General features: G+C 41.5%; 1 protein-coding gene across 1 annotated transcript; it reads right to left on the bottom strand.

The window, feature by feature from the left end:
- Positions 1-1,591: 1,591 nt before the first annotated feature.
- On the bottom strand, positions 1,592-17,920 carry LOC306976942 (sodium channel regulatory subunit beta-4-like). Its single transcript, XM_079575072.1, has 5 exons — positions 17,300-17,920; positions 7,206-7,357; positions 6,909-7,125; positions 6,375-6,504; positions 1,592-5,112 (listed from the first exon to the last, which is right to left on the bottom strand). Exons 1-5 carry the CDS (start codon positions 17,391-17,393, stop codon positions 5,022-5,024), a joined length of 684 nt encoding a protein of 227 aa, XP_079431198.1. The 5' UTR covers positions 17,394-17,920; the 3' UTR covers positions 1,592-5,021.
- Between the last annotated feature and the right edge of the window lie 9,673 nt (positions 17,921-27,593).

Genomic DNA, 27,593 nt, shown 5'->3' with positions numbered 1-27,593 from the left:
TTAGTCCTGCTCTGTCTAGCCATTGGTAGGATTTCTTGATATCCGCCACTTCAGTTATGTTTCGGTGGTACATCCCATGCAAGGGCTTGTCTTCCCATGACGGGACCTCCAGCACCTCGTCTTCTGTTATATATATATATATAATATATATATACATTTGAATGAGCAGGCTCCTCCGTACCTTTCTGAGCTTCTGTTTGTCCATACCAACAAACTAACAAACTACTTTTAGACGTCCCGGGGTTATGGCCGTCAGTAATTCAATTTATCATTCACAGACATTATTAAAAAAAAACAAGCGAGGACATGATTAACATTATCCATTGAAGAGTCAAATAGCCGTAGGAATAACTGTCTTTGTGCCTGATGCCGCTGTTGTTGATCACCTCCATGGGGTGGGAGGAGTTAGTCATGATGGCCTTGAGTTTTGAGATGATCCTTCCCTCGGACACTTGTTGGACTGTTGGGAGAACCGATCCCACCACCGAGCCTGCCTTCTAGACATGTGTAAAGTCTTAACTGAAAACACAATTCTTTGTGCTAGCTTTCAATAAAAACTGACAAGATCATTGTAAGTGTTTTATTCTGTACTTCTATTGTACTTCACAAGGGTTAACCTTGTGTCGTCCTGGGGTCACAAACACTACTTTGTCACTGCTAATCTCTCTATCTCTGTAAAATTTAGTATCAGCTTGAAGATACAATAAAGACAGAACCCAAATGTTTATTTGGCACTGCAACAAAAAAGACAATAATTAAAAAAAAGCACACAGTGAGACTTAAGATAGATCAGCTTTTATTTCCAGTATGATTTGTAACAAGTCAAGGTTGGCGGTGCATAGTCATGAAGGAAGCATGAGCGACGTGGTCGCAGACAGAGACAAACTGCTCAACATTCAGTGGAAGTGGCTCAGGAAAATATAGGCATTATTCAAAATGTTTTCAAAATGGAGCTAAAGAGCTTGACTAAAGAAGGTTGCTGTATAGTAGGTAAATAAATATGTCCAATTGAAAAATTTGACATAATTGTGACATAGTAAAAGTGTGTCTGTGCTTACGTTTGATATTTCAGTGTTGTCAAAAGTCTTTTACAAAGGCAGTTTGTGTTTTCTGTTTTTCTGCCTGTTTGGACTGTGAAGTCAGCTTTCCTGTTGGTCTTTGTGGAATGTGGTGGAACTCTTTTGGCAGTGTGAGGGTTTAGTGGCGTCACTGTATTAGGCCTATAGGAGATCACTGTTGTGTCTATCAGACCTGTAAGGAATACGGGTAGTTTATATTAGCAGTAGTTGGCCTGATGTGTAGTAATAATGCTGCTTCAAGGCCTATGGTGCTCAGAAGTGGTTCCCAACCATTTTAGTCTGCCGCACCCCTTGGGCCTTTCATTTATACTCTGAGAAACCCCATTTCAAGGGTGTTGTCAAGTATTAAAGAACGTGATCAACTTAAGCTCCTAACTATGAGTAAAACAATGTGTTGTGTTTAATTTGACCATTTCATCAGATAAATCTAAGTGCCCCTGGTATGTGCTCGCGTACCCCCTTGAACACTGGTGTATGCTACTAGGCTTACGGTGTGTTGTATTGTTTACTCGGACTATGGTGTGTAGTTGTATTGTTTACTCGGCCTATGGTGTGTAGTTGTATTGTTTACTCGGCCTATGGTGTGTAGTTGTATTGTTTACTCGGCCTATGGTGTGTAGTTGTATTGTTTACTTGGCCTATGGCGTGTAGTTGTATTGTTTACTCGGCCTATGGTGTTTAGTTGTATTGTTTACTCGGCCTATGGTGTTTAGTTGTATTGTTTACTCGGCCTATGGTGTGGTAGGAGTTGTTTATTATAGGTCTATATCTTGGTGCAGTAGTAATAATGACTGTTAGGTGAGTATAGGACCAGCAGACATGAGACTCTTGGATTGGCAGTATGAGTTTCAGCCGCTCTGGCAGTAAAAACGTCTAGCTCTAAGGTCAATTGATTCTCCAATAATTGTTTTCTGAAATTACTCTTATATTATTAGCATTGATCAAAATTAGTATTTCTTTTCTTCTTTTTTTCCAAATGAATGTTGCATCAAAATGTCAGCTACAAATGTACAATTACACATATAAGTACAATTACTTCAGCTGGAAATGATTCATTTTGAGCATTAGAACATCTTAACATTGCAAGCATGATGCCATATACAAAATATGTTTAATACAATTGGCAAAAGCTTTATAGTTCTAGCATTAATTTTGTGCTGCATCTAAATGATTCACAAATATTTTATGTCCCAGTGCTTTGTAGTATTTTTTTCAGTGTGGGTGAGTGCAGTATCTATGCCACTAGGTGGCAGTAGTATTTTTTTTTTCTTTGCTGTATTGCACCACTGCAGAGGAGACAGAGCAGACTCAGTACTGCAGCAATCACTGCAAACAGTTTGACCACCAAGGACCCATGTAGCAATACGATCTCACGGTACATGATGAGTTCAACACTTCACATGGAGGTAACAAACAACAAGCTGAGTTAAATGAAAATAAATGTTGCCCCTAAATAATAATAAAATAATAATATACTTGTACCCAGCCTAAGGACTCTGGACTGATGTTGTGCTTTCCCTGACCATGAAACATGACCCAATAGACCAGTGTGAGAGAATCATTCCCTCCACACCAAAGACACGTTTGAAGGTTTCAACTGAACACCCTCCAGACTCTAAACAGAATGATACAGGTGTGTGAACTTCCGAGTCAAATGCACCCAGACAGACCCACTCCACCATATTGCTTTTCTATAAAGGAAGACTTTGGATATGTGCCCTCATTACAGAGGAATAACATGGATAGACAAACTCAGAAATCCCTGTGTTTGAGATCAGCTTCCCTCCGACTGTTTTATCACGAGGCACTGACTGCACTACAACAACAACAACTGACAGCGTACAGACAAGCCCTGTTCTTCACCCAAACAATGTGCATATGCACTAAGTCAGTACATATGGAGTAACATCACTCGTATCTTCTTATTTTCCCAACATCTGTTAAAGTAAATTTGAACCTATTAATGTTAATAAACCTGAAATGGTTTTGGGTGTTACTTCAACTGAATAGAAAAACTGTTGCACAAGACAAGTCTGTGTTCAACATAATACTATAAATACTATCACAGTGGACAGAGCCAGTCCACACACATGTATAAAGTGCCATAAAACAGGTTATTGCATAATAGTATGTCTTATTGCTTCCATTGAAAGCAGGAGAGGAAATGCACTCCAGTATTAGAGCAGTAGGCTGATCTGGTACAAAAATAAACAATGTGAGAGCTCTTGTTCGGAAGAGTGTTAAGGTAAGTGATGGTGACACATACCTGTGCTAACTTGGTAAAGAATCTGTCATGGCTTCAAATGGTAACCAATTCAAAAGACACAATCTCAGTGATGGCCAATGTAAAGTGCTGTATCCAGGACCAATATACATACGTATGTATATCTTCATGTGTATATATAACTAGTATGTGGCATGTGAGTGTTGGTGGGAAGCTTCCAGTTGTTGGAGCCATCCCAGCTATGTGAGTGCATGACAGGTCACCGTACCAGAGTCACATTCAGGGACAGTTAGTCCCAATGAAAAAAATACATAAAATACTGTCTCATTTGCAGGACATGGTCGTAAATTAAAGTGATAATTAACACAAGGTACATTTGGCAAAAGTGGCGTGATCAACTGAAGAGGTAAGCCTTTTGCCACATTCATATCCAGCGATTAGTTTGAAACAGACTCTTCAGATATATAAACTTGATGTAAATACTGACATTCTATTGAAGTGTTCTGTAACAGTATCATCTGAGTGGAGAAATGGCAGCTGGATATCCATGCGTTGCTATAACCAATTGTTCAAATTAGCAGTGGACTTGATGTACTGTCAAATATCTCATGGTCTAAAATGTGAAAGGGAAAGAGTTAAAGGGTGTGTTTCTAAGCTGTGTTCCATTCGCCCAATGCAGGAGTGAGGAGTGCATGGTAGTACATGCCCTAATGAGGACATACAGGCATGTGTCTATTGGCATTGTGGTACTAGAGAAAATATTCTGACATGGACTTATATAAAATGTGCACATGCTAAGATGCATTGGTTATTAGTCAGAAGCAGCATGGTTAAATTCATTCCTTTCTATAGAGAGCTGGGGAGTCTGGGGATTGTCTTTAAGGGTTCAGGTTATTATCTCTTTTTTTTGTACATTTCTCTTGTGTTTTTATCCTCCCACCAGCAGAAGGCGCAAAAGCAAAACAGGCACCTGTGTTTTTTCTAAAGCAATCAAAAACTGTGCAGGGCTGGATCATTTAGCCACATTTGTAAGCCCAGCTGCCATCAGCGACTTTTAGGAACCCAACTTCCACCATATTTGTAAAATGACCCCATTAGTAAACATGTAAATCCTTTAGACTGGCTTGGCAGTATGTGTGGCCAGGACTAGACAAAAGGTAAGTGCTATCTAAGTTAGCAATATTTTTTATTTATGTATAATGAGTACAAATGTAACTATTAGTAAATTCTAGTTGGGAATAGAAATGGTTAAAATCGTTCTTATGTTTTACTGTAAAAACAGCTGTATGCAAATGTCTTTTTAATTGCAGTCAAAAGTGAAAGCTTCAAAGCAGTTCGTGCTGTTTCTCAGTCGATAATATGGCAGTTCAGAGATTATGGCAATCCATTATGGCATCAAAATGTTTACTTCTCCACTCAAGGCTTTATTTGGGTTCACATCTAACACCAACTAGACGTGGTCGGTGACAATTAAACATAGTGCGGTCTGTTGACAGCACTAGCATTACGGGACTGTCTAGCAGCAAATGGGCCCCTATGTGTTAAAGTGATCCAGCCTCCGCACATATTACACTTTAAGCATGATTCAAAATAAATAAATATTCACATGTCGTATTTGTTAGCCGCTAGATAAAACAGTCCTCCGTTAACTGCATTGTACATTTGTCTAACATATATACAGTATACAATCATACAGCCGTGCTGGGCTCTGCACTGGCTCATGCCTTTGGTGTCCCTTGTTTTTCACCTTTGGCTCCCGAAAGTCCATTCTCCGTGTTGTCGTTGCCCGAGCTCACCAGGCACTCTTTACTGCAGACACAGACAGAGAGGGCAGGAAAGGTTACTCACAAGGGATACTTTTTTGTCTCCATAGAAGCATTTCACCCATCGTTCAATGCCCGGTTAGCAGCAGGATTGTGAGTATTTTACTTAAAGGAACAGGCCACTGTTGTTCCAAACTAAGATATGTTCTTACCTGAGCTTAGACGAGTTGATGCGTACCTGTCTGGTCGTTGTTTGTGCCCGTGGAAGAGCTTGGTCGCTTCCAACTTCACCCCGTTTGGAGCTATAGGAATATGCTGGGAGAGGCTATGCTAACAACATCTTTGGTCGTTTTGTGTGACTGAGGGCATGCACAAAGACCAGACAGGTACGTATCAACTCATCTAAGCTCAGGTAAGAACATATCTCAGTATGGAAAAACGGTGGCCTGTTCCTTTAATGAACAGTACAATAATCTTGGAAACTCCAGGGGAAAGTATAATGGGGGTCAATAGCAATTTCAGCTGAATTTGAGCTTTTACTAATATATCATCAAATAAATAAATGACGACATGACTATATGCACAAAATATGCACATGCAAATGTAATGTGGTGCGGAAATTTAAGGGTTCAATTATCAATTCCATTTTTGCTTACAGCGATATGTGTAGCAGGGATTATGCAAGTCAAATTGAATGCTTTTTAATACTATACTATACTACTGTAATACTATATTTTAATGCCACAGAGGAGTACACAATAGTATATTATTATTTTGGGGGTTCTGGGTGAGAATGTTTGAAAATATTTGAATCTGTAAAGCACCTGTGTATGAAAAGTGCTTTATAAAGAAAGTTTGATTGATTTCTTAAGATTTGCAAACATATCATCAAACAGAAGAATGAGAATTTTACAAAAGGGGCAACTTTTGAGCCAAAACAAGAGTAATTAGGTCTTAATGAACCTCTACAGAAAACAATGTTGAGCAATGCCAAAATTTCCCAGGAAATTTAGACTGAATCCAACTCAATGGTTTCTAATGACATTTAAGGCCCTGATTTTGGCACAATTAAGTTAAAACACTGTGTATGTCATGGTGCCACCAAAACATCCCCCAATTTCCCAAGCAGTGTCAAGTTAGTCAAAAAACAAGCACAAGCCTTTTCATCAGAACTGCTTACTGTGAGTAAAACATCAGGCATACCTGTATGTGTCGGTGTCTCTGTGTCATTATCTGGGCATTTAAACAACACTATGATGCAACAACAAGATTTCAACGTTGAAATACAATTGTGAGCGGCTGACTTACTTCTTCTCATCGCCTTTGCACAGGAAGCGAACCACCAAAGCCTTTATCACCATGATGAGGATCACTAAGCCAATCACTCCACCCAGCACCGACACAATAATCACTGTCAGGGTGTTGTCCACCTCCGTCACTGAAACAGAATAGCACAGTTCAGAATGTACGTCAGGATGATGGACAGTGCATTTGCTTTATACTGAGAGCTCCAAAGTGGTTTAGTTCAGTTTAGATTTTCAAACTGTGGCGCCACACCGACAGAGATGTAGTTTAACAATGTTGTAAGCCAAAGTTTCTGTTTCATAGTTGAGCTCCATGACTTTATCGAGTTGCGTAATGTCCTTTTTGAGAGTCCTTTTTGCTTTTTTGAGATTGTCTTTCCATAGAATCAAGTGGCTGTCAAAAAGTCAGCGTTTAGCCATGATCATCTTAAATTCAACTTTGTTTTTCTGCTTAGTTTAGCTGTTCAATAAAATTAATTCAACATGAACTGTTCTTTCACCTGCAGCCTAAATTCACCGAAAAGTCAAAGCTACATACATTGCTCCACCACTTCCAGCGTAAAGATCGCGCTGTGGTTGCGAAACTTCTCCTTGGGGTTCCTGGCGAAGCAGACATAGTCTCCGGCGTCATCGAAAGTGATGTTCCACAGGAGGATGGAGATGTTGCCTTTGTTAGAGCCCACAAACTCCACACGCTCATGGTACACGTCCACTTTGGGTTGCACTCCCTCTATCGGGATCACCGCCTCACAGAGCTACAAAGACAAACAGCAGGAGATTTTCATGTTACTTTCACACTCTTTTCCCATGTGTCACTGATGAAGACGTGCAGGACCGTGGTTCCGTTTTTGGTCCAGTTGAAGTAGAGGTTCTTGATGCCGATGCAGGAGGCATAGGTGCAGGGCAGCAGCACCGTGGAGCCATTCATTGCTACCAACTTGGAGACTTTTCCAGTGGAGACTTCCAATCCACCAACACTCCAGATACCTGAAAGAGCATGGAAAAATAGGGCCATTTAGGAGCAGTATTGTCTTAATGTGCACATTATTTAAAATGGTTGCACTTGGTTGCTTGTATGATGGACATATGGTGATATGAAAACTGTAGGTGACAAGGAAACAGCCTAAGTGTTTTCTTGGAAGTACTATGGAAACAGGGCTGTAAAACTCATTATCCATCATTATCACTGTGCTATGTTATCCCCATCCAGTTATTACTGTGCTGCCTAGGAGGGCCATTATTGTTATATTGAGCACTGTTTTAGAAGGACATTTGAGTGATGGCACGGGGTCGAACATATTCACACCAAGATGCATTCAGTCAACTTCCTAACACCTAACTCATCATTCATACTCATCATTATGGGCTTTGCTTTTGAAAAAATCCTCCCCAAACTCTTGAAATGAATGCGTTGCAGGAGGGCATTCAGGAGGATAGGAATGGAAGCATGCCACTGGTTAAACTGAGTCAATATGTGATGTAATAGTACGACCCTTTTAGTCATATATTGACTGTTTGAGTTGACAATACACAACATCAATAAATCATAATACAATGCAAACTTCACCCATCAGGCTTGTTTTTTGTTTTTTTTGTTCACAAATTGCTACTTATACAAAATGTTTTATGGGGCAAAAATAATGTTTCCCTACCAAAAGGAAACAATGTTAGGTATAGGTCCTTTAAAGGCACTAGACAAGAGTTTAAACAATGTAAAATGGTGTATTTTACTCCCCCTACATGTTCCAGGAATGTTCTAATGTGTAGAATGAGCTCAGACCTGTTCACCACAATTGCCTCTAAAATCCTGCACTGTCACTCAAAAAGTTGTTACTTCGTGTCCGCAGTGCCGTCATGCACGAGCTTAATATAGAATCTGCAGTTACTCGTAAGACCTGAGGTGGCAGTAGTGAGTATAAAAATGACAACTTGCATCTCCCTTTAAGTTTGCAAAACATCATGATTCCAAGTTCAAAATCAAGGCAATTCAACAATTAAATTGATAATGTCAAAGTAAAGGTATCCCAAATAATAGCTGTGCTGTATAAAGTCAAAGATTCTCTCAATAAGAATGCATTGTTTTTGTTGTATAACTCATTGACTGTTCCATATCTGACCTATTGCATTGAAGTGTGGGGAAGTGCCTGCAAAACATACATTAATCCAATTTTTTTGTTACAGAAAAGAGCAATTAGAGTCGCCAGTGGAAGTGGATACAGAGACCACACCAATCGTTTATTCATACTAACTAAAAACACTGAAATTCTGTGAATTAGTAGAGTTTAATCTTTTAAAAACCATGTATAGAGCTCATCTGGAATGTTTACCAAACAATTTACAAAGCAGATTCAACAAGAGAAATAGCAGATAAGAACTAAAAGGTACTGAGATTTTTACAAAACCCAGGTTTCAATCGGCAGCAAAGGAAACAAAGGAGTCACTCTGTGGAACAGTCTTGATTGTAAAGTGAAAAAATCTAATTCCATTGATGTGTTTATGAAATATGTAAAATTATCAATGTTACAAAAATATGACACTGCAGAGTAGCAGATCAACTTTATGTATTTTGTGTTTTGATGTCATGGAAGAAAAAGAAAAGAAAAAGAGAGTTTAACATTTAAATGAACTTTAAATGAGTTTTTACATCTTTCTGCTCCTTTTCATTCATGCTAAATGCTGTTGTTGCATTTTTTAAATGAATGAAATAAATAAAAAAAATAATAAATAATAAAATAAAATAAAGACATGGTCTGAACATATCAATTCCACTTAGAAATCAACCGTTTGTATTATTTGTCTAGACCCTGCAAATTGTTGACACGATTTCAAATACATACATAATTCCCAGTTGTAAAAGTGCCTCAGAATGTGAACTTGAGCAGTATTTGCAGGAACTATTTCAAAGTCAAAGCCAAGTCCAGTTCACTCTGAGCTTGTTGCTGGACAGGGAGTCACGCGAGGGGCTCCTGTTGCAGGCCTGTGGGTTCGGCTGCTGTTTTGAACTTACAGCTGGTGTAAGTGTCACACACTTGGGACCTATTTTTAAAAGCACATCCCACACTGATCTGCTCAGGGTCACATTACACTTTTACATGGTGCAAACCGTGTCCGGGCAGTGGATGACCATTGGCTGTGGAGGGAGAACAGCAATGCAGATATTTTAACCCAACTAAGGAATCTCATACCAAAATTAAGATTAAGACTCTTTGGGATTCCATAAAGCGACTACTGGAGAGCGCACTGGTGATCAAGAGAGTTGTCTGAGGGTCTGTTAAGTTTCATTTAGATTCTTTTACACATTTTCATAAAAATGTGCCCTTAAGCAATTTGTTCTCTGATACTGAGTTATCTCGACAAACAACAGTGCCATAAATCCCATCACTAATTTACCTGTCATTGTAGTAGACAAATGAATATACAAAACACATCCAATCCACTTGAACTTGTATCACATGTTTTCCAACACAGAAAGCACAATTGTGTACAAAAATAAAACCATAAAACAATCAACAATAAAAAAGGTTAAAACCCGGAATAAAAACATACAATTTAAGTGTATAAATTCTATAAAAAAAAATAAAAATCATAAGGAACAAGTGCATTTAATTAAAAACAATCAATAAAAAACAGTCAGATCATATCCACCTTTAAGTGTGCACCCTGCCTCATGCCCAAAGGTGAAGCAGATGGTTGTCACTATATAGGTTCTTCAGCTTATTAACACACACTTGGCCTATAAACCAGTCTTCTGTACTGTAATACTGTTCACAAGATCAAACACAAAAGAACAACTATGGCCACACTTTTACATTGATTTTACAGTGTACTTAAATCTACCTTTGATATTTTATGGGACTTTTTGGCATATTTGAGCACTTAAACCCTCCTTTATTATTAGTATCCATTTATGTTCATCATCCTCCCTGCTCTTCTTTTGTTTCACATTTAGCATTTTACTTTGCACACATTTCCGGATTGTTCCTGATGGTGCTTTCAAACTGTGCTCTGCTGAGACACTAACTAAATACACGGGTAGATCTGAAGCGTTGGGTTGCAGGATCCAAAGCTGTCGGCCAAATGTTGAATCAAATTTCAGCTAAATAGAAAAGATGACCCTATCTGACACTATTGGAAAATAACCAACACAGCTATACACACTCAGTGTAACGTTGCTGCAATATGCTGATGCTACGTGTATAATATATTATTTGTAGAAGTCAGAGAACAATACTTGTTTCTATATTAAATCTAGAACCAAAAAATATATTTATTCCATAAAAGACTATTCATTTATTTGATCTGAATAAACAAGTAACTTCCTTTAATGCTGTCCCTGGACCCAACAGGCATCAAAACATCCATACTTTTATTTTTCCATAGCAGTCGTACCAGTCAACATTTTTCGATTCCATACCGCTATTATTTTGCTTTTGCTATTGTTTTGCCTTGCTAATGGTACCCAGCCCTATAGTCAATAGTAATACTATTTATTAATGTTGTGGTCAATTTTGTTCACACAAAATGCCAATGTTGCCATAAAGCTGAGTGAAGAAGTTTAAATAAGGCTAAACCTTATTACCTTTAATAGCAAGCAGTATAATACTGTATTTTGAGCATGATCATATATGATCAGGTGAAGAGACTTGCTGAAACAAGGAGGAATACTATAAAGGAGGAATAAAACCCCGTAAAGGTCACATGCTCTAATATTTTATATATGTTGGACCGCCTTTAGCTTTACAGCACACATTCTCTGTGGCATTGTTTCTATAAGCTTCTTCAATGTCAAAAGATCCAGTGTTGCTTTCATTTTTCACCAAGCTCTTGATTATGGGAAAGTTTGCCCACTGCACCAAGCCTTCTCCAGCATGTCTCAAAGATCCCATCTGAAAATGATGTTTCATGTTCCCTGAGCCACTGTTTCACGATGTGTGCCCAATTAATTCCATCTTGGAATAAGCCTCTGCCATTAGGGAAGAAGAAATCCATTGATGGATTAACCTGGTCATTCAGGATGTGTCAGGTCGTCAGCTGATCTCATTTCTGGGCACATATAGCGTTGCTGACCAACTGCAGCGGCCCCAGATCATCATTTTTATTTATTTTTTGGTCAGGCAGTGTACAAAGCCAATTTAGTGAAGTTCAGCCTTTTACTAAGTAGTGAGAGAAACCTCCCATATCAGCAGAGGTCAAGTCCTTCCAGTAAGTCCCCCTCCAAATCCAGAAATAAACTTCACACCTCCCCTGTTCCCTTGTTGTACGCCCCCGCGCTACTATCACTCCACTTCTCCATTCATCTATTTCCTCTGGTCCCAGAAGCAGCAGCGGCGGCTATCAGTGTGGGTCCATGGGTACGTGCGTGCGTGTCCATTTTATTTCTGTGTACATGTGTAGTCCATGATATTTTTAGCTCCACTATCAAGTGTCTCTTCAGCCCAATTGGGAAACATCAATATCTGAATCGGGACTAATGGAACGTGAGACATCTGTGTAGCTATGTGTGCTCCAAAGAGCGTGTGTGTGCGTGTGTGCGCGTGTCCTTGGTTGTCTGTCAAGGTGAGGTATGTTTTTCTACAAGTAGGGCAAGTAGATGAAAGGGTTAATGTATTTTCAGTGGAACCGTTTGAGAAATCTTCGCAGACAGTGTCACCTCGTAAAGGGTCTTAAAAGAAAATGCGATGGACAGTTGGATACTGGATAGAGATAGACTGACAAATAGACAGAAAGATATTATGACTACCTTATTATTATTATTATTATTATTATTATTATTATTATTATTATTATTATTATTATTATTATTATTATTATTATTATTATTACTACTACTACTACTACAATTAGTATATGTTCTGTTCACTAGTATTTTAACCTTGTTTTTATTGTAATTTAACTTCTATGACCAGGTAATTTCATGCAGTTTGTGGATCAATAAAGTTCCATTTTAAGAGATATTAGATGAAATGCCAATGGGAAGGAAGGTTGAGGTCAGCTGTAAGTGCAGTGTCCTCTTCAAGGTGAATGGACAACGCTGCTAATTAGTAAAATTAACAAATGCGGTCGCACGAGAATAAATATCGAGCAGAGCACATTAGCAGCAAAAAGCCATAGCTGCTGGTTTGTTCGCTCGTTCGTTCTCTACTATAACCTCCAATGGCCTACTTTTGGCTGTTCCGTTTTCATGGGCATTTCATAGCGATTCCCACCGGGCACAAAGCTACAGTATGTTCACGTTGCAGAGAGAGAGAGTAATCTTGTACAATATACTGTTATTCTACAGTAGCCTACATATATCAATGGTTGAAGGTAATTTTGCTGCAAAAGCAATGATTCTGTTGTGCATTGGCTGTATACGTTTACACAAGGCAGATATGTTCACTTGACCAAATCGCTAAGCTGAGTAGGTGTTTTGATTCTGCTGTGGCTGCAACTCTGTACCTCAAGGACTGTAAATTGTGACTTCATAATAAAAAAAAAAGCTCATGTAGCAGCAGAAATACGTAAAATAAGTCATCTCGATTTCAATCATCCCAATGAATATGAAAATTTCTTTCAAAAGAAAATACTATTAAATACTATCACGCCCCCTTGATCTGCTGTCACATTAACTAATTTGAAACAGTAAAAGTGGCGTTGTGTGCCTTAAACGCACTTTTACATACGGCGTGAGAAGACAGATGAAGATGTTTCAACTTCCTGAAAACTCTTGGATGTTGTGGCTTTCTAAGTAAAAGAAGAAGTATAAATGATGTACTTGAGCAAATATAAATATGAGAAGCTTGAAAACCTTGTGTTTAGCAACTGTGAGTCAGCCAGTGTTCGGACTGGGGCTATGCTGTGACAGTTCTCGTTCTGTCCAGTTCACATAAAGTCGAGCAGCTGAAAACGTCCTCCCGCTGAGACATGAAACTACCTCTACCACAGTTTTTAGAGGAGCCCAGAGTTACACAATGTGTATTGTCATCCAAAAGACACATGTGTCCAATGCCAATACAGTATACCGTTGTTTGGTAGTGGTATGAACAGCCCCTATATAATGTCACATCATGTAAATGTTAGCTATTGATTTTGCAATTTTAATCACGTTTTAACCACGTCATTCACTTACAGGTGAAACTAGGAAAATTAGAATATCGTTCAAAAGTTAATTTATTTCTGTAATTCAACTTAACACATTGAGTGCTGCGCTGTTTTGGGGATTTAGCTGTAGAGTGCCAACAATCCAGACCATTTTTCATGATATTTGTAGCACCACAGTGTATTCTATGTTGTAGCTATGGACCCATGCTATGGTGAGACTCAAAGCTCTCCGTAGGTGAAATCAGTTTAATTCTAAGTGCCTCGGTTCCTGAGAAATCTACGCTAAACAGAGATAACGGGGGTTTCATGCAACGCTCTCCTTTCTGATTAACTCCTCTCTCCAACTCTCTCCTCCTCTCTCCTCTCTGGACAGACACTAATGTTATGGGATGAGGCAAATGCCTAAATATCTCTGCTTCAAGTCAATTTTCAATGACAACATTGTTGACACGTTTTGAAACACCGCATGTTGTCGATCGCTTTTAAACAGCCTGGTTCTCGGATTAAAGACTTTAACAGGATGTTTCTCAGCCATCCTTTGACCAATTCTGACCATTTAAAAACTCAGAGAAATGTTAAAATCTCAACTGTTTTGATCTTTCCGGGGGAAGCTGCTTTGCTTTGTCAAACTTCTGTTCATCACAGAGCTACCAAAATCACACATAAGGTGTATTAGAGGGTCAAGTTTCGCAATTTAAAACCCCCCCAGCAAAAACGAGTTTTGTGTGTTAAAATGTGAATATATGATATAGACTCATTACATGCAGAGTGACAATTTTAATGATTTCTGCTTACAGTCCATTTTCAAAATATTTAAATTTTATGAGATTTTTAATTAGGGTTTCTACAAGCAAACAAATAAAGGCTATATCTCACTTTGCATGTAGTGAGTCTATCATATATTAGTTTCACAGTCTAAGTTGAATAACAGAAGTGAAAGCACTTTTTAACAATATTCTGATTTTCAGAGTTTCTCCTGAATGTAATCCCATGTAGTCAGGGTCACCTCACTCTGAACATGATTTCATACTCCTTCGAACTGTGGCAAATGAACAGTGATGCCAGTAACAAGTTCCTTAGCAACATTAATCTAATCTGACTTCTTTGTGCAGTAACGAGTAATGTAACACATAACTTTTCCCAAACTAGAAGGATTAAAACTACTTTTCTATTCTGTCATAAATGTGCGTACTTCCTTCGTAGACAAGAATAGAGGAGGAGACAAGTGGAAATACGCCACTGTTTTGAATCTATGGAAGCATACTTGATGTTAAAATTCACTTTCAATAACACGAGTATTGGCAAAACTGGTTATTTGCATTTTGAGGCGGGGGAGGGGGCGTCAGCAGCTGATGAATGTAACTAATAAAGTAACTTGCAATCTAACCTAGTTACTTTTGAAATCAAGTTATCAGTATAGTAATCAGTGAAGTTACTTTTTAAAGGAGTAATCAGGAATCTATAATGAATCTGTGGCAACACTGTATACATACTGGCACTTGGGCTTCTGGTACTCAGGATTAAATGTAATTTTAGACTTAAATGTGATATACATTAATGCCATTTATACTTTAGCAATGCATTTAATGAGGTATTTTTCTGGTTAGTTGTACCCATTTGATAATAATTTTGTCCATTTTCGGTTTACTTCAGAACCTGTTTTGTTCTGATTTAGTCCTCAATAAATCTTAATCTAGGCCTAAGCAATATTTGGTGTGAAAAGTTTGACAACAGCTGCTCTACCCCAACTGCAAACATCAAGATTTAAATGTTTGCACTAACATGAATAACATGCTGGCCCATTTACTGGGTTTTTTGATTATTAAATACTTCTATTTTCTAAAATCTATTATCTCACATGGGGCCTTGAGGTTCTTTGGACAGAGCTTAAAAATGACCTTGAAAAATGCATATAATGATCAAAAGGCAGTGTATAATCTACTAAAAGTATTACCCTGCAGTGAAAAATTCCAACAGCGCAAATGTTGAGCCAGCATTAGGTGATGAAAGATGAAAATGCACACACCTTGTGTTGAGTCATCAGAGTATATCAAGTACAGTGCAAATAGTGCCCTATAAATAAAGAGTTAGTAAATCATGACCTCTTCCATTGTCCTTGTTCTTCTCTACGCACCTGGCTTCAGCGCACAGGTGCACATGCTGCGTTCTGTTTGTCCTCGGAGGTCTGAACCAGGAACAGGGAATGATGTTTTATCCGAGTTACAGTATATGAGTTGTCAAGCTGTAAAGTACAATAATATCTGTACGAAATTTGTATAGTTTGCGAAAATGGAGCCCTTATAATTTGCCGGTTTGCTCATTGTTTATTCAATTACTCCCTCACTCATAAGCCAGAGTCATTTATGGGCAAGGTGGGTAAAGTATCTTACTCAAGGACACAAAAGCATCAGTCAGAGCAGGGACTTTATCCATCCATGTTGTTAATAGCCTGGAGTGGGCAATAGCAGCATCTGAACCATAAAGTATAACAGTGGTTTTATAACTGCAGAGACTCAAACACTGCGTAGGAGTATGTTCACAGATATCGGATTGACAGTACTAAAGGGTTAAGCTGCAAGAAACGCTTTTGAACGCCGAGCACTGCCATGTTGGATTCTCTAACACAGAAAGGAGAGATGCTTCCCAAGTGTCCGAGCATGGACGTTGGAAGAATATTCCTCTTCCTTATACAGGTATTTACAGTGTTTACAACTCGACAAGTACGACCTCCAAGGACAACTGGACGGCAGCAACAGGCCTGTGGAGCGTTTCAAGTGGACCTTGGACGGAACTAAGTGTGGTCGATTGGTAAAGCCAAAAGATTCCTCTACAAGGTTAAGTCTACATGTCCTGTTCTTTTTTTTTGGATGTTCTCTTCAGTTTCATTGCTTCCACCCACTGTCAAAGAAAGTGTGAATTTGTGACTCATTTCCATTGCCGACTGTGGTTAGTGTTGAATTTGACTGTTTGTCACTCTACATACAGTGTTGAGGTTTATACCCCACCTAATGCCCACAGTTGATGCTACAGGCTTCAGCTTTCAATGGCTCATAATGGGAACAGATGAAATGCTGTATGCCGAGAAACCACACCAGGCCATTTGCAAAGTGATTTGTTTTGTAATCTGGACGTCTTCCCTGTCTGAGATGGCCTAAATGATGTGACTGGAGTTGGCACTCTGGGAGAAATGTATAGCCCAGGGATACAGCCAGATGGACGCCTGTTTAAGCCACTGTCCGGCCACCATTCTCAAGTTGAGATAAATGATTTCAATACACTGCTGATTTGATGACTTCTGGATGTAGTCTTACATGTTGGATTGGTAGAAGAAGCCCACATACAGACAGTCAATGGATGGAAGTGCACACATGTAAGTAAAGTTAACCAAAAATGTGTTTATCAGAACTTGCACACTATGTTGGTGGGGCAATTCTTAGGTGGGGTGTGCGAAATCATTCGACCATTTGAGCAAGTCATCATTGCACCACCACACGTCACTTACAGTCAAACTCTTTCTGACAATAGACACTGTCCATTCTCGAAGCATCTGAAATCCCGAGCAAACTCTGGAATGTGAGGACTAATACTTTCCCGACTTGTTTTTGACTCGACTTCCTGTGGACATTGAAGACAAGGGGGTCTGTTTTGCATTTGCGTCCCGTTTCAAGCCAAGTTCATGTTTTCGAACCTTGACTGTTCACAAAGCAACAAGTAATCTGATAAGTTAGCCGATTCTAAGTGTGTTTTAGTAATATGTAGTTGTCTGGGTTGGCGGAAAGCGAAACAGTCGTGTCAGTGTCCCATAGTGTGTTGGTGCGCAGCATAAAAAGGCACTGAAGTTATACTCACCCAGTAACAGTGCCAATGCCAAGCCAGCATGAAGTAGGTCCCCGGATCGCAGCCGACCAGAGACACTCGAACCAGAGCTATCCGCTGGCGCCATGACACCTCCTATCTCTCTGGCTCTGTGTCAATAATTCTTTCTCTTGTCAGTTTTTCCAGTTTGCAGGTTGCAGCCTGTGCAGCGCTGGATGTGTGTGTGAGAGCAGGCTGGGACTCCTAACTGCGCCGCTAAAGTCCTGCACCCTCCCTCTCTCCTCCTCTGCACTCTGTCCCAGCAATGAACGAGGAGAAATTCTTGAATGGGGCTCTCCCTCTCCTGTGCAGGCTTTGCAGCTTTCTTGGCAAAAATGATAACACAAAACGCGGCATCCGATTTTTGTCTTCTTGGGTTGTCCGATGAGCATCCGGTAAGGCAAATATTAAGCAGGGTAGCATCAGTTAGTTGCAGCTAGGCAGGCAAGCAAGCATGAAGGCTGGCTGGTTACGGCGGTACCCCCTTTCACCGGGAGTCACGTCGGGGGATAGAGGCACGAAGATGCTATGATCAAGCTGAAGCAGCAGCGGAGAGGCACGGAAGCCGGAGTCTCCAGCCGGCACAGGGCGAAACGAGCTACTGCAGAGGTAGAGTGGGAGAAAGGGAGAGGAGTAGGGAGGGGGGAGAGGGTGGCGGGGGACTGGAGGTTTGAAGGGGAGGGGGGGGGTGATAGAAGTGCTGCCATACACACATGCAGTACAGCTGAGTCAGCCTTACTCAAGACAGCCTCATGGTCAGACGCCGGGTTATTGCCTTCCACATATCACAGCACAGAGACAGGAGCGGGGTAAATGCATACTGTCAAGTTGTTGTTTTGGACAGAGTTTGTTGACGTCATCACAAAGAAATTCCATTAGTTTCTGTGGTGTGTTTGTTTAGCGACCCGAAAGATTCAAATATTGATCGAGTTAATGTGCCTCCCATAAAAGTATTCCCCCAATGCAGGGATAGACACGTCAGGCCTGGGGCCAAATCCAGCTGCCAGCACATGAATATGCAGAGATCTAAACACCTGTTAAATGCTAAGAAATATTGTCAATCCCTTTAAAGAAAACAATCCTTAGGGACTCCCAGACCCCTGTTTATGATGACCAACGGTTCCATTTGGACAAAGTGATGCTTGGGCCACTGCAGGGAGGCTCGGCACCTCATCTTTCCACTGGGAAGAAAATCAAACTCACAAACAGCTGTCATGAAGTACATGGAGTATGCACTGCCACTAAATTTGTTCTTCAGCGTGTGAACGGGAAAAAAGCAAATCATAAAACACTTTTTGTTTGTATTGGGCATTATTGAAGGGGAGGACAAACTACCAAAATGTCTATTGTCAACATGGTGCTAACATTGAAGTGAGAAACATGCTGTTCCCTTCTTTCAAATCACCTCAAACCAAACATTTATATAAATTAGTCACCTGCTGATGAGACGTTCATGACCAAATCGGAAATGTCACTATTGGTGAATATTCATTAGACTAAACTAAAGGACTTAAATATGTTCTGTGTCGACATGCTCCGGCATTTGACCACATTTGAACGAAAGGCTTTGCTTAAGTCAAATTTCAGTACGTCTTCATTGCATCTAAAGCCAACATGATATCCCTTCACTCACTACACTACATGAACTATATCTTTACAGGGGTGCAAACAGAATCCTAAGCATCCTCTCGACACAATGTGATAACATGTCCTTCACACCTCAGAGAAAAATGCCTTAGCCTCTGCACATCGAGTCAAGCATTGCATACATTTTATGGACCCATTCCAGCCTTCAACGTGGGCCATGGCTGTGAGGGATTGACGAAGTTCACTAACTCATTGGACAGAATGACCCTCTGTAGATTCACGCCTTCCTCCACACTGTGCTCCTGTCAGCACCACAGCCTCACACATGTACAGTGACATGGTCCTCGATGTACCTGGTTTCATCACTTTACTGTAAAATTATAGAACAGTTGTGTGGGTGCGTTCAGGTAAATCAAGTATACGCATGCATTGTATCAACACATGATTTTATAAAGAGTTGAGCGGTTGATTTTCTGCGCTTTAGAGTTTTTTTTGAGTAGAAATGAAAGACTCCCTTGTGATCTTGTGAGCTGGTGGTGCAGGATATCATTTTCAGCAGTATACAACAGAAGAAGTTACAGTCAAGGTCAGTTGCTGGACATGCTACTTAACTTTGAATGTCTAAATGTTATATACAGTTGTTTGTGTACAAATAAGCAGTACCTAAAAACAGTACTTGTTTACATTAACACTGTTGTATGAATATTTGCACCTACTTACAGTCACCTACATTTGGATTTGTCATGTTGCATATTATTTAAATCATTTGTTGACGCATAAAGGTACAAGTGGCGCTTGTTCCTACTACAACCCTGATTAATTGATGCCACACTTTCTTTTGACAACTTGGCAACCTGCCTTTTTTTAGCACCACTCGGCTCCCTGGGGCTTTGGCACAATTTGCATTGAAGCTTTTCTATTCCACTGCATTTCTTCTGGGACCCTGGTGTTTTGTCTGTACTGAACCTGAAATACAAATGTATCCCACATATGCTTTGTTGTTGTTGTTATGATTATTATTTCCATCTTTGCCACTTCTCCCCCCGATATCCCGAACAGACATGATGGATGCATGCCCTCATCAACATTCACGCGAACACGGGGCGACGCATGCACGCCCAGCCCCACATGTTGTCAGGTGATCCGTCTCCCGCTACTGGATGTCATTTCAAGGTTCAACTTGTGGGTGCGCTAGGGGGCACCGACCAGATATTGCTGCACATATGGTATGGGCAAAAGAAGGCAAAATAAACATGACACATTTTTGTCAACATATAGCACACCTGTGATTACCTAATACCTAGATTAAAATACAAGCATTGAATTACATTTGCTTTTATTGGCTGGAGAAATATCAAAAAATGAAACAAAGCAAGACCACATTTGTAACATTTGCAGAGAGTGAGAGATTCCCAGCCGGTTTGAATGGAGATGTCACATCTTTGTGCTTTTACTCTTGATAATAGAGCCAAACATTGTGTTTAAAGTTGTCAAGACTCTTCGATACTCACTTTCTTTTACAGTACCGTGATACACTGTACCTAACTAAATGTAGTACAATGTAAGGTGCTCTGTAACAATCTGTAATAGGACACAAGACCCTTAGGGTTAGGGCTAAAGGTTAGGGTTAGAGTTATGTAACTACAAACTACAAATACATATTATTCTATTGTGTATCTAACCCATTGGTACAGGTCATTACACATTGTTACAGAGCACATTACATTGTCCTAGATTCAGTTTGGCACAATGTAACAAGGGTACTGTAAAATAAAGTGTTACCGACTCTTCCAAATGCTTTGGGTAACCTACGCTGAATAAATTAAAAATAAAGTTTAAGCACATGTTTCTTTAATCTTCTATATCAAATGTAGTGCTACTTTGGACAACATTTCCTCTACTTTGCAAAGTCACCATGGCTTTTTTGATGATCAGTCGTGATGCGCATTATTGTTGTCTGGATCTGCTTTATGTTTATCATAACGCAGTGATAAATTATTGGCACGTGCGGCTGTTGTGCGCGGGGGCTGTTACGGAAGGAGGTGGGTCCCGGCGAGGTAAATGTTTAGCGTACGTACGGCAGCGGTGTTAGGATATGCATACCAAACAAGCACTGCATGGACACACCTGCCCTTCAATGATGACCTTGGAATATGTGTGCGTGTGAGGGGGGGCGGGGCTTAAGAGGACATTACACTGATGAGAGGAGGATGTTAGGGACCGGGGTGGGGGGGCGGCGGGGGCGGGTCTGAGTGTGTGAGAGGAGAGGGAAGGTCAAGAGAAGGAAAGATGGGATAGGGATAGGTGAGTACAGTATGCTGCATTGATGGAGAGGTGACGGTGTTGGAGGATCGTGCAACACTTTGAGTATGGTTCATGTGGTATATGACTGCAAACAACCGTAATCATTGCTTTCTTGTATTGCACTTTACAATCTTGACAAGTTTCTCAAAGCGCGACAGATTCAATTCACACTCCGTGGCTGCCAATCTGTGCCATCTGCCCCTCCGACCGCCACCAACCACTCACTCACACTCTGCGTTCACACAGGCAATGTGGGGGAAGTGTCTTGCCCAAGGACAACATTTGAACTGCCAACCATCTGAGGTACTGTTGCCCTGTGTAGCTCTGTATGTGTACTTTATACCAGAATTTCATATAATTATCAACATAAAATTGGTTCAAATTGATTCATGACTAACCTTCTTAAACTGAAGTCTGAGATATTGTGGCAGGAAACTCTCTTTGATAAACGATATGACCTTGTAATGCAACATGATCTAACTATCAAGCTTAACACTGACAGTTAAACTTTGCTCAAAAAGGGCTTGATCTTAAAATATCCCACCAGGAACATGAAATACAATGAGGCACAACTTACTATAGCTAAAATATAAAGTATTACAGGGGGGAAATGGGGGGGGGGGGGGGGAAAATGCAAATAAATGTACTGGCAATTAGTTTTGAGCCCACAATGGTATTGTTTATCTGTCATTTAATGAACGATAAGTCGATACAGTAATTATTGTGAAAGCTATATTCCTAATAACCAATAATTTAATTTAGTACATGTATAATGCTGTACAAATAGTATGTATGTAGTATGTATGTTGGTCTAGGGACAGCACTAAAGAAAGTGACTTGGTTGTGTCAGTCTTTGTTTCAGTCTTTTATGGAATGAATTAACATTATTATTCTGATGCTTCTAAATGACAAATATTTTAGCATAGGCATCGAAAAAAGTATTGTTCAGGTATGGGTATTGTCCATCCATCCATCCATCCATTTTCTTCCGCTTTATCCGGGGCCGGGTCGCGGGGGCAGCAGTCTCAGCAGAGATGCCCAAACTTCCCGATCCACACACACTTCCTCCAGCTGTTCTGGGGGGACCCCGAGGCGACACCAGGCCAGCTCGGAGACATAGTCCCACCACCGTGTCCTGGGTCTTCCACGAGGCCTTGTCCCACTAGGACATGCCTGGAACACCTCCCGCGGGAGGCGACCAGGAGGCATCCGAAACAGATGCCCGAGCCACCTCAGCTGGCTCCTTTCGACGTGGAGGAGCAGCGACTCTACTCCGAGCTCCTCCCGGGTAGCTGAGCTCCTCACCCGATCTCGGAGGGTGCGCCCAGCCACCCTGCGAAGGAAACTCATTTCGGCCGCTTGTATTCGCGATCTTGTCCTTTCGGTCATTACCCAAATCTCATGACCATAGGTGAGGGTGGGAACGTAGATCGATCGGTAAATCGAGAGCTTTGCCCTCCGACTCAGCTCCCTCTTCACCACGACAGACCGATATAGCGACCGCATCACTGCTGACGCTGCACCGATCCGTCTGTCGATCTCACGCTCCATCCGTCCCTCACTCGTGAACAAGACCCCGAGATACTTGAACTCCTCCACTTGAGGTAAGGACTCCCCACCGACCTGGAGAGGGGAAACCACCTTTTTCCGGTGGAGAACCATGGCCTCGGATTTGGAGGTGCTGATCCTCATCCCGGCCGCTACACACTCGGCTGCAAACCGCCCCAGTGCGTGCTGAAGGTCCTGGTTCGTTGAAGCCATCAGAACAACATCATCTGCAAACAGCAGAGATGAGACTCTGAGGCTCCCAAACCGGACACCCTCCGGCCCCTGGCTGCGCCGAGAAATTCTGTCCATAAAAGTAATGAACAGAACCGGTGACAAAGGGCAGCCCTGGCGGAGACCAACACGCACCGGGAACAGGTCTGACTTACTGCCGGCAATGCGAACCAAGCTCCTGCTGCGGTCATACAGGGAGCGGACAGCCCTTAGCAGAGGGCCCCGGACCCCATACTCCCGGAGCACCCCCCACAGGGCACCACGAGGGACGCGGTCGAACGCTTTCTCCAAGTCCACAAAACACATGTGGACTGGTTGGGCGAACTCCCACGAACCCTCGAGCACCCGACGGAGGGTATAGAGTTGGTCCAGTGTGCCACGACCAGGACGAAAACCGCATTGTTCCTCCTGGATCCGAGGTTCAACTATCGGCCGGATCCTCCTCTCCAGCACCCTGGAGTAGACCTTACCGGGGAGGCTAAGGAGGGTGATTCCTCTGTAGTTGGAACACACCCTCCGATCCCCCTTCTTAAAGAGAGGGACCACCACCCCGGTCTGCCAATCCAGGGGCACTGTCCCCGACCGCCACGCGATGTTGCAGAGACGTGTCAGCCAAGACAGTCCTACAACATCCAGAGACTTAAGGTACTCAGGGCGAATCTCATCCACCCCCGGAGCCCTGCCACCGAGGAGCTTTCTCACCACCTCGGTGACTTCAGCCCCGGTGATGGGCGAGCCCACCCCCAAGTCCCCAGCCTCTGCTTCCTCATCGGAAGACGTGACGGCGGGATTGAGGAGGTCCTCGAAGTACTCCTTCCACCGTCCGACGACATCCCCAGTCGAGGTCAGCAGCCCCCCACCCGCACTGTACACAGTGTTGGTGAAGCACTGCTTCCCCCTCCTGAGGCGCCGGATGGTTTGCCAGAATTTCTTCGAGGCCGACCGATAGTCTTCCTCCATGGCCTCCCCGAACTCCTCCCAGACACGAGTTTTTGCCTCTGCGACCGCACGAGCTGCAGCACGCTTGGCCTGCCGGTACCTCTCAGCTGCCTCAGGAGTCCCACAAGCCAACAAGGCCAGGTAGGACTCCTTCTTCAGCTTGACGGCATCCCTTACTTCCGGGCGCCACCACCGGGTTCGGGGATTGCCGCCGCGACAGGCACCAGAGACCTTACGGCCACAACTACGAGCAGCCGCATCAACAATGGAGGAGGAGAACAGAGTCCACTCGGACTCCATGTCCCCCGCCTCCCTATTGTAAACCAAAGATTTCTTTTTTTTTAATGGTATCCAGCCCTATTCAAGACCAAAGTTAATTCCATACATATACAACATATTCACCCCCTCCATACATTTACATGCATCTAGTCATATGGTACATGCTTTTAGGGTTTACAAAGACAATTGAAGGAGCACACTGTTCCATAAAGAAAATCACACAACACGCAGAGCGAAAGGCGGGGGGGAGCAGGCATCCGTTTCTGGGACAGTGTACGATCCTCTGAGCTGCTGCAGTGAACCCTCACGCTGGCTGATCCGCACCTATATTATCCAGAGATGGGACGCTAATAAAACCACCTGCCTCTCTCTCCTCCCACACACCAGCACTTCCACCCCCCCTCTTCTTAACCTTTGTGTCCCCTCCACACTCCCACCTGCTCTCTCTCTCTCTCTGTCCCTCTCTCCTCCCCCTACTCGCCCTCCCTCACTCCCTCCCTCCCTCCCTCCCCCCTCCCTCCCTCTCTCTGCTGCAGCCAGTGAGTGAGCACATTTCACAGAGCATCCCGGCCGGCGCGGGACAGGAGCATGGGGGCCTTTTGTTCCGTCCTTTCTGATTCCTACAGTGTCACTGGTCTGTTTCCCTCCATTCTCATTTGTGCCGTGCCTATTCCCATTTTTCATCACCTGTTTGGTCTCTTCTTACCGTAGTCCGTCCCGTCCCAAGTCTACTTTGCCTCTTTTTTTTTTGCCCTGTCCATGAAGCCAGTGTTGAGGAAAAAAAAGATCATCCAGGAGGTAAGTTATTTCTTAAGTTACACGTCTACATGTTCTCAATGTACTTTTCCAGCTGCGTGCAAAGTTCTGTGCAGAGCAAATTACAGTGTGTGCAAGGAACCCATTAAAAAGACTCACCTTTTGAGACTATTGCCGCTGCAAAGGACGTCCTCCCTCATGATTGACGGCTTTTTCGCTGATATTTCTGCCCGATCAGGTTGATGAAGTTGCAAAGCGGGATGCCCTTCCTGACGCAACCCTCACCATTGGCGTAAGGGCTTTTCAACTTTGCGTCAAAGTAGCTCAGTTGGTTGAATACGCGACGCGCAAAGCAATTCCATCTTGCCTAGTTGAACGTTGAAGGTTTTGAGCTTTGGAGATTGTCACTTGCGTCACTTTTATTTGCCAACATTTATCTTCTAGTTGAAAAGGGTGTACAGTGGGAGAAGTCTTGCCCGTATTATAAAGTGCTCAAAGCGAACACTGCGTTGGTTACCACATAAACTGGAGAAACCTTTGTGAAAATGTTTCGCACATACTGTAGTATCCTTTTAGATCCTCTGAATGGACTTCTACTTATTCTACGCAGTCTAACCTGTATATTGTTTGTGATGTTGATTGCACCGACAAAAACTCACAAATGTCCCTCAGGCTTCTTGTTGTTTCAGCCGAGCTATGCATTACTTTTGAACTAAGAATCCATTTTGTGCTTCAGTGGTAAACGTATAGGATGAGAAACTTCATTTGCTGGATATTTGTGGTGCCTATGCAGCCTGAAATCAGTGCATTTTGTTTGGAACGACCGAAAAAAACGTTTCCAAAGTCACCTCTGGCTGGTCCTCAGTGGAGCGCCCTCAGATATTTGGATTCTCTGGTGGATGTGCCTGTAATTTCAGGGTGCAAAGCGTCTTCTACATTTGGGGTGAAGGGTATTTGCTCGACACTACAGTTGTGGAATTATAAAGCCTGGATGTGAGGTCATTCAGCACTCCCCCAACCCCCATCTGCTCTTCTGATATGAATCCATATCATGTTGGGAATATGAGGACAAAATCGTTGGTGGGTGGGTCGTCAGCAGAGGCAGTTTGTCCTCAGTGACAGTTTGAAATTTGAACTGTGTTTCTTGGAGTAGTTTTATGGTATTGATACTTCAGGGAGGAGACTCCATGGGCCAGGTCCAGCCGACTGATGAACAGTTTTATCCATCAGGCTATAAGGAAGCTGAACTCTCTCCCTTCCCTGCCCTCCCTATGCTCCCACCCCTCACTTCCCGCCCCCCGCTCCTCAACAAGGACAAGAGAATGAACAATTTCGATTCATTGTGAAAAAAAAGATCTTTGAATTTTAATTCTACCTGTGTAATTTTGCTTTACACACTGTTCATCTTGAGTAAATCCGTATGTGACAAAGGCTTCATGAAAATGAATAAGTATTAATAGTAAGTATTAATTTAAATTTTAACGATTTTAAAAAAATGATATCTTGGAATCATGTCTTTTAACTATTTTCAAGTCATATTCTTTGGAAATATCCTACTTCTCTTGTCTGTCAATTATATTAACACTAAAACATGATGTGGTCTGAAGTTACATTTACTCTAGTACATGTACTTAAAGGGGCTAAATGCAAGTTGGCCATTTTATGCTCACTACTGCCACCTCAGGTCTTATGTGTAACTGCAGCTTCTATATTAAACTCGTGCATGACGGCACTTCAGACTCGAAGTAACCACTTTTTGAGTGACAGTGCAGGATTTTAGAGGCAGTTGTGGTGAACAGGTCAGAGCTCATTCTACACATTAGGACATTGCTGGAACATTTAGGGAGAAGAAAATACATAATTTTAACATTTTTAACTATAGTCCCTTTAAGTAACTTTTCAAAGTAAATTTACTTTTGTTAATAGTTTTTTATACAGTACTTTTTACATCTACTTGAGTAGATGTAAAATGTATTAAAATAAAGTATCTTTACTCTTTGTCACTCACAAAGGTGTAGTTCTCAGTTTGTTTAGTTAATTATTCATTATGATTAATTTCATTTCATAGGTTTTTATGGAATTTTCATTGAAAGTATTACAATTTTCACATTATTTTGTGTTTTGCTTCTGAAAATGTCAGTACTGGACCTGATAAATGGATTAACTGGTTAGATCTAACTAGTGCGCTCAAACGCTGTAGTATTTATTTAATTGTTTTTACTATTACTGGAATAGCATTTTTACATCTACTAGAGTAGAATTATTTTACAGTAACAATACTCGCACTTGGGTAAATATTTTGGCTACACAACCAAATTCTGGCTCTCACATATAGACTATATTTCTACTTGGGTAACATGACTCTACTTCAGTAAATAGTATATATATATATATATATATATATATATATATATATATTTATATATTTGTAAATATATATTATATATTTTATTTATAAATATATTTTGTATGATCTGATACATACATATACAGTAGGGCGCATTTTTTGGCAATTTGAGTACGCAGAAATTGCAAAGAATAAAGCACATTACTATTTTCATTCTAGATAATCTTTATTTAAAATAGATAATGTTATGATTGCCGCGTCCGAAGAGGCAGCACAGTGCAAGCATTGGTCTGGTGT

This window comes from Gobius niger, assembly GCF_951799975.1.
Source record: "Gobius niger genome assembly, chromosome: 1".
Classification (NCBI taxonomy): Eukaryota; Metazoa; Chordata; class Actinopteri; order Gobiiformes; family Gobiidae; genus Gobius; species Gobius niger.
Note: the sequence above shows the minus strand (reverse complement) of the source record. Positions and strands in the feature narration are given on the sequence as shown.

Coding starts and splice junctions, on each gene's coding strand:
- LOC306976942 (XM_079575072.1), bottom strand. CDS start 17,393: ATGGCGCCAGCGGATAGCTCTGGTTCGAGTGTCTCTGGTCGGCTGCGA. Junction 7,126..7,205: donor GGACCAAAAACGGAACCACG/GTCCTGCACGTC, acceptor TTGTCTTTGTAG/CTCTGTGAGGCGGTGATCCC. Junction 6,505..6,908: donor GCTGGAAGTGGTGGAGCAAT/GTATGTAGCTTT, acceptor ATTCTGTTTCAG/TGACGGAGGTGGACAACACC.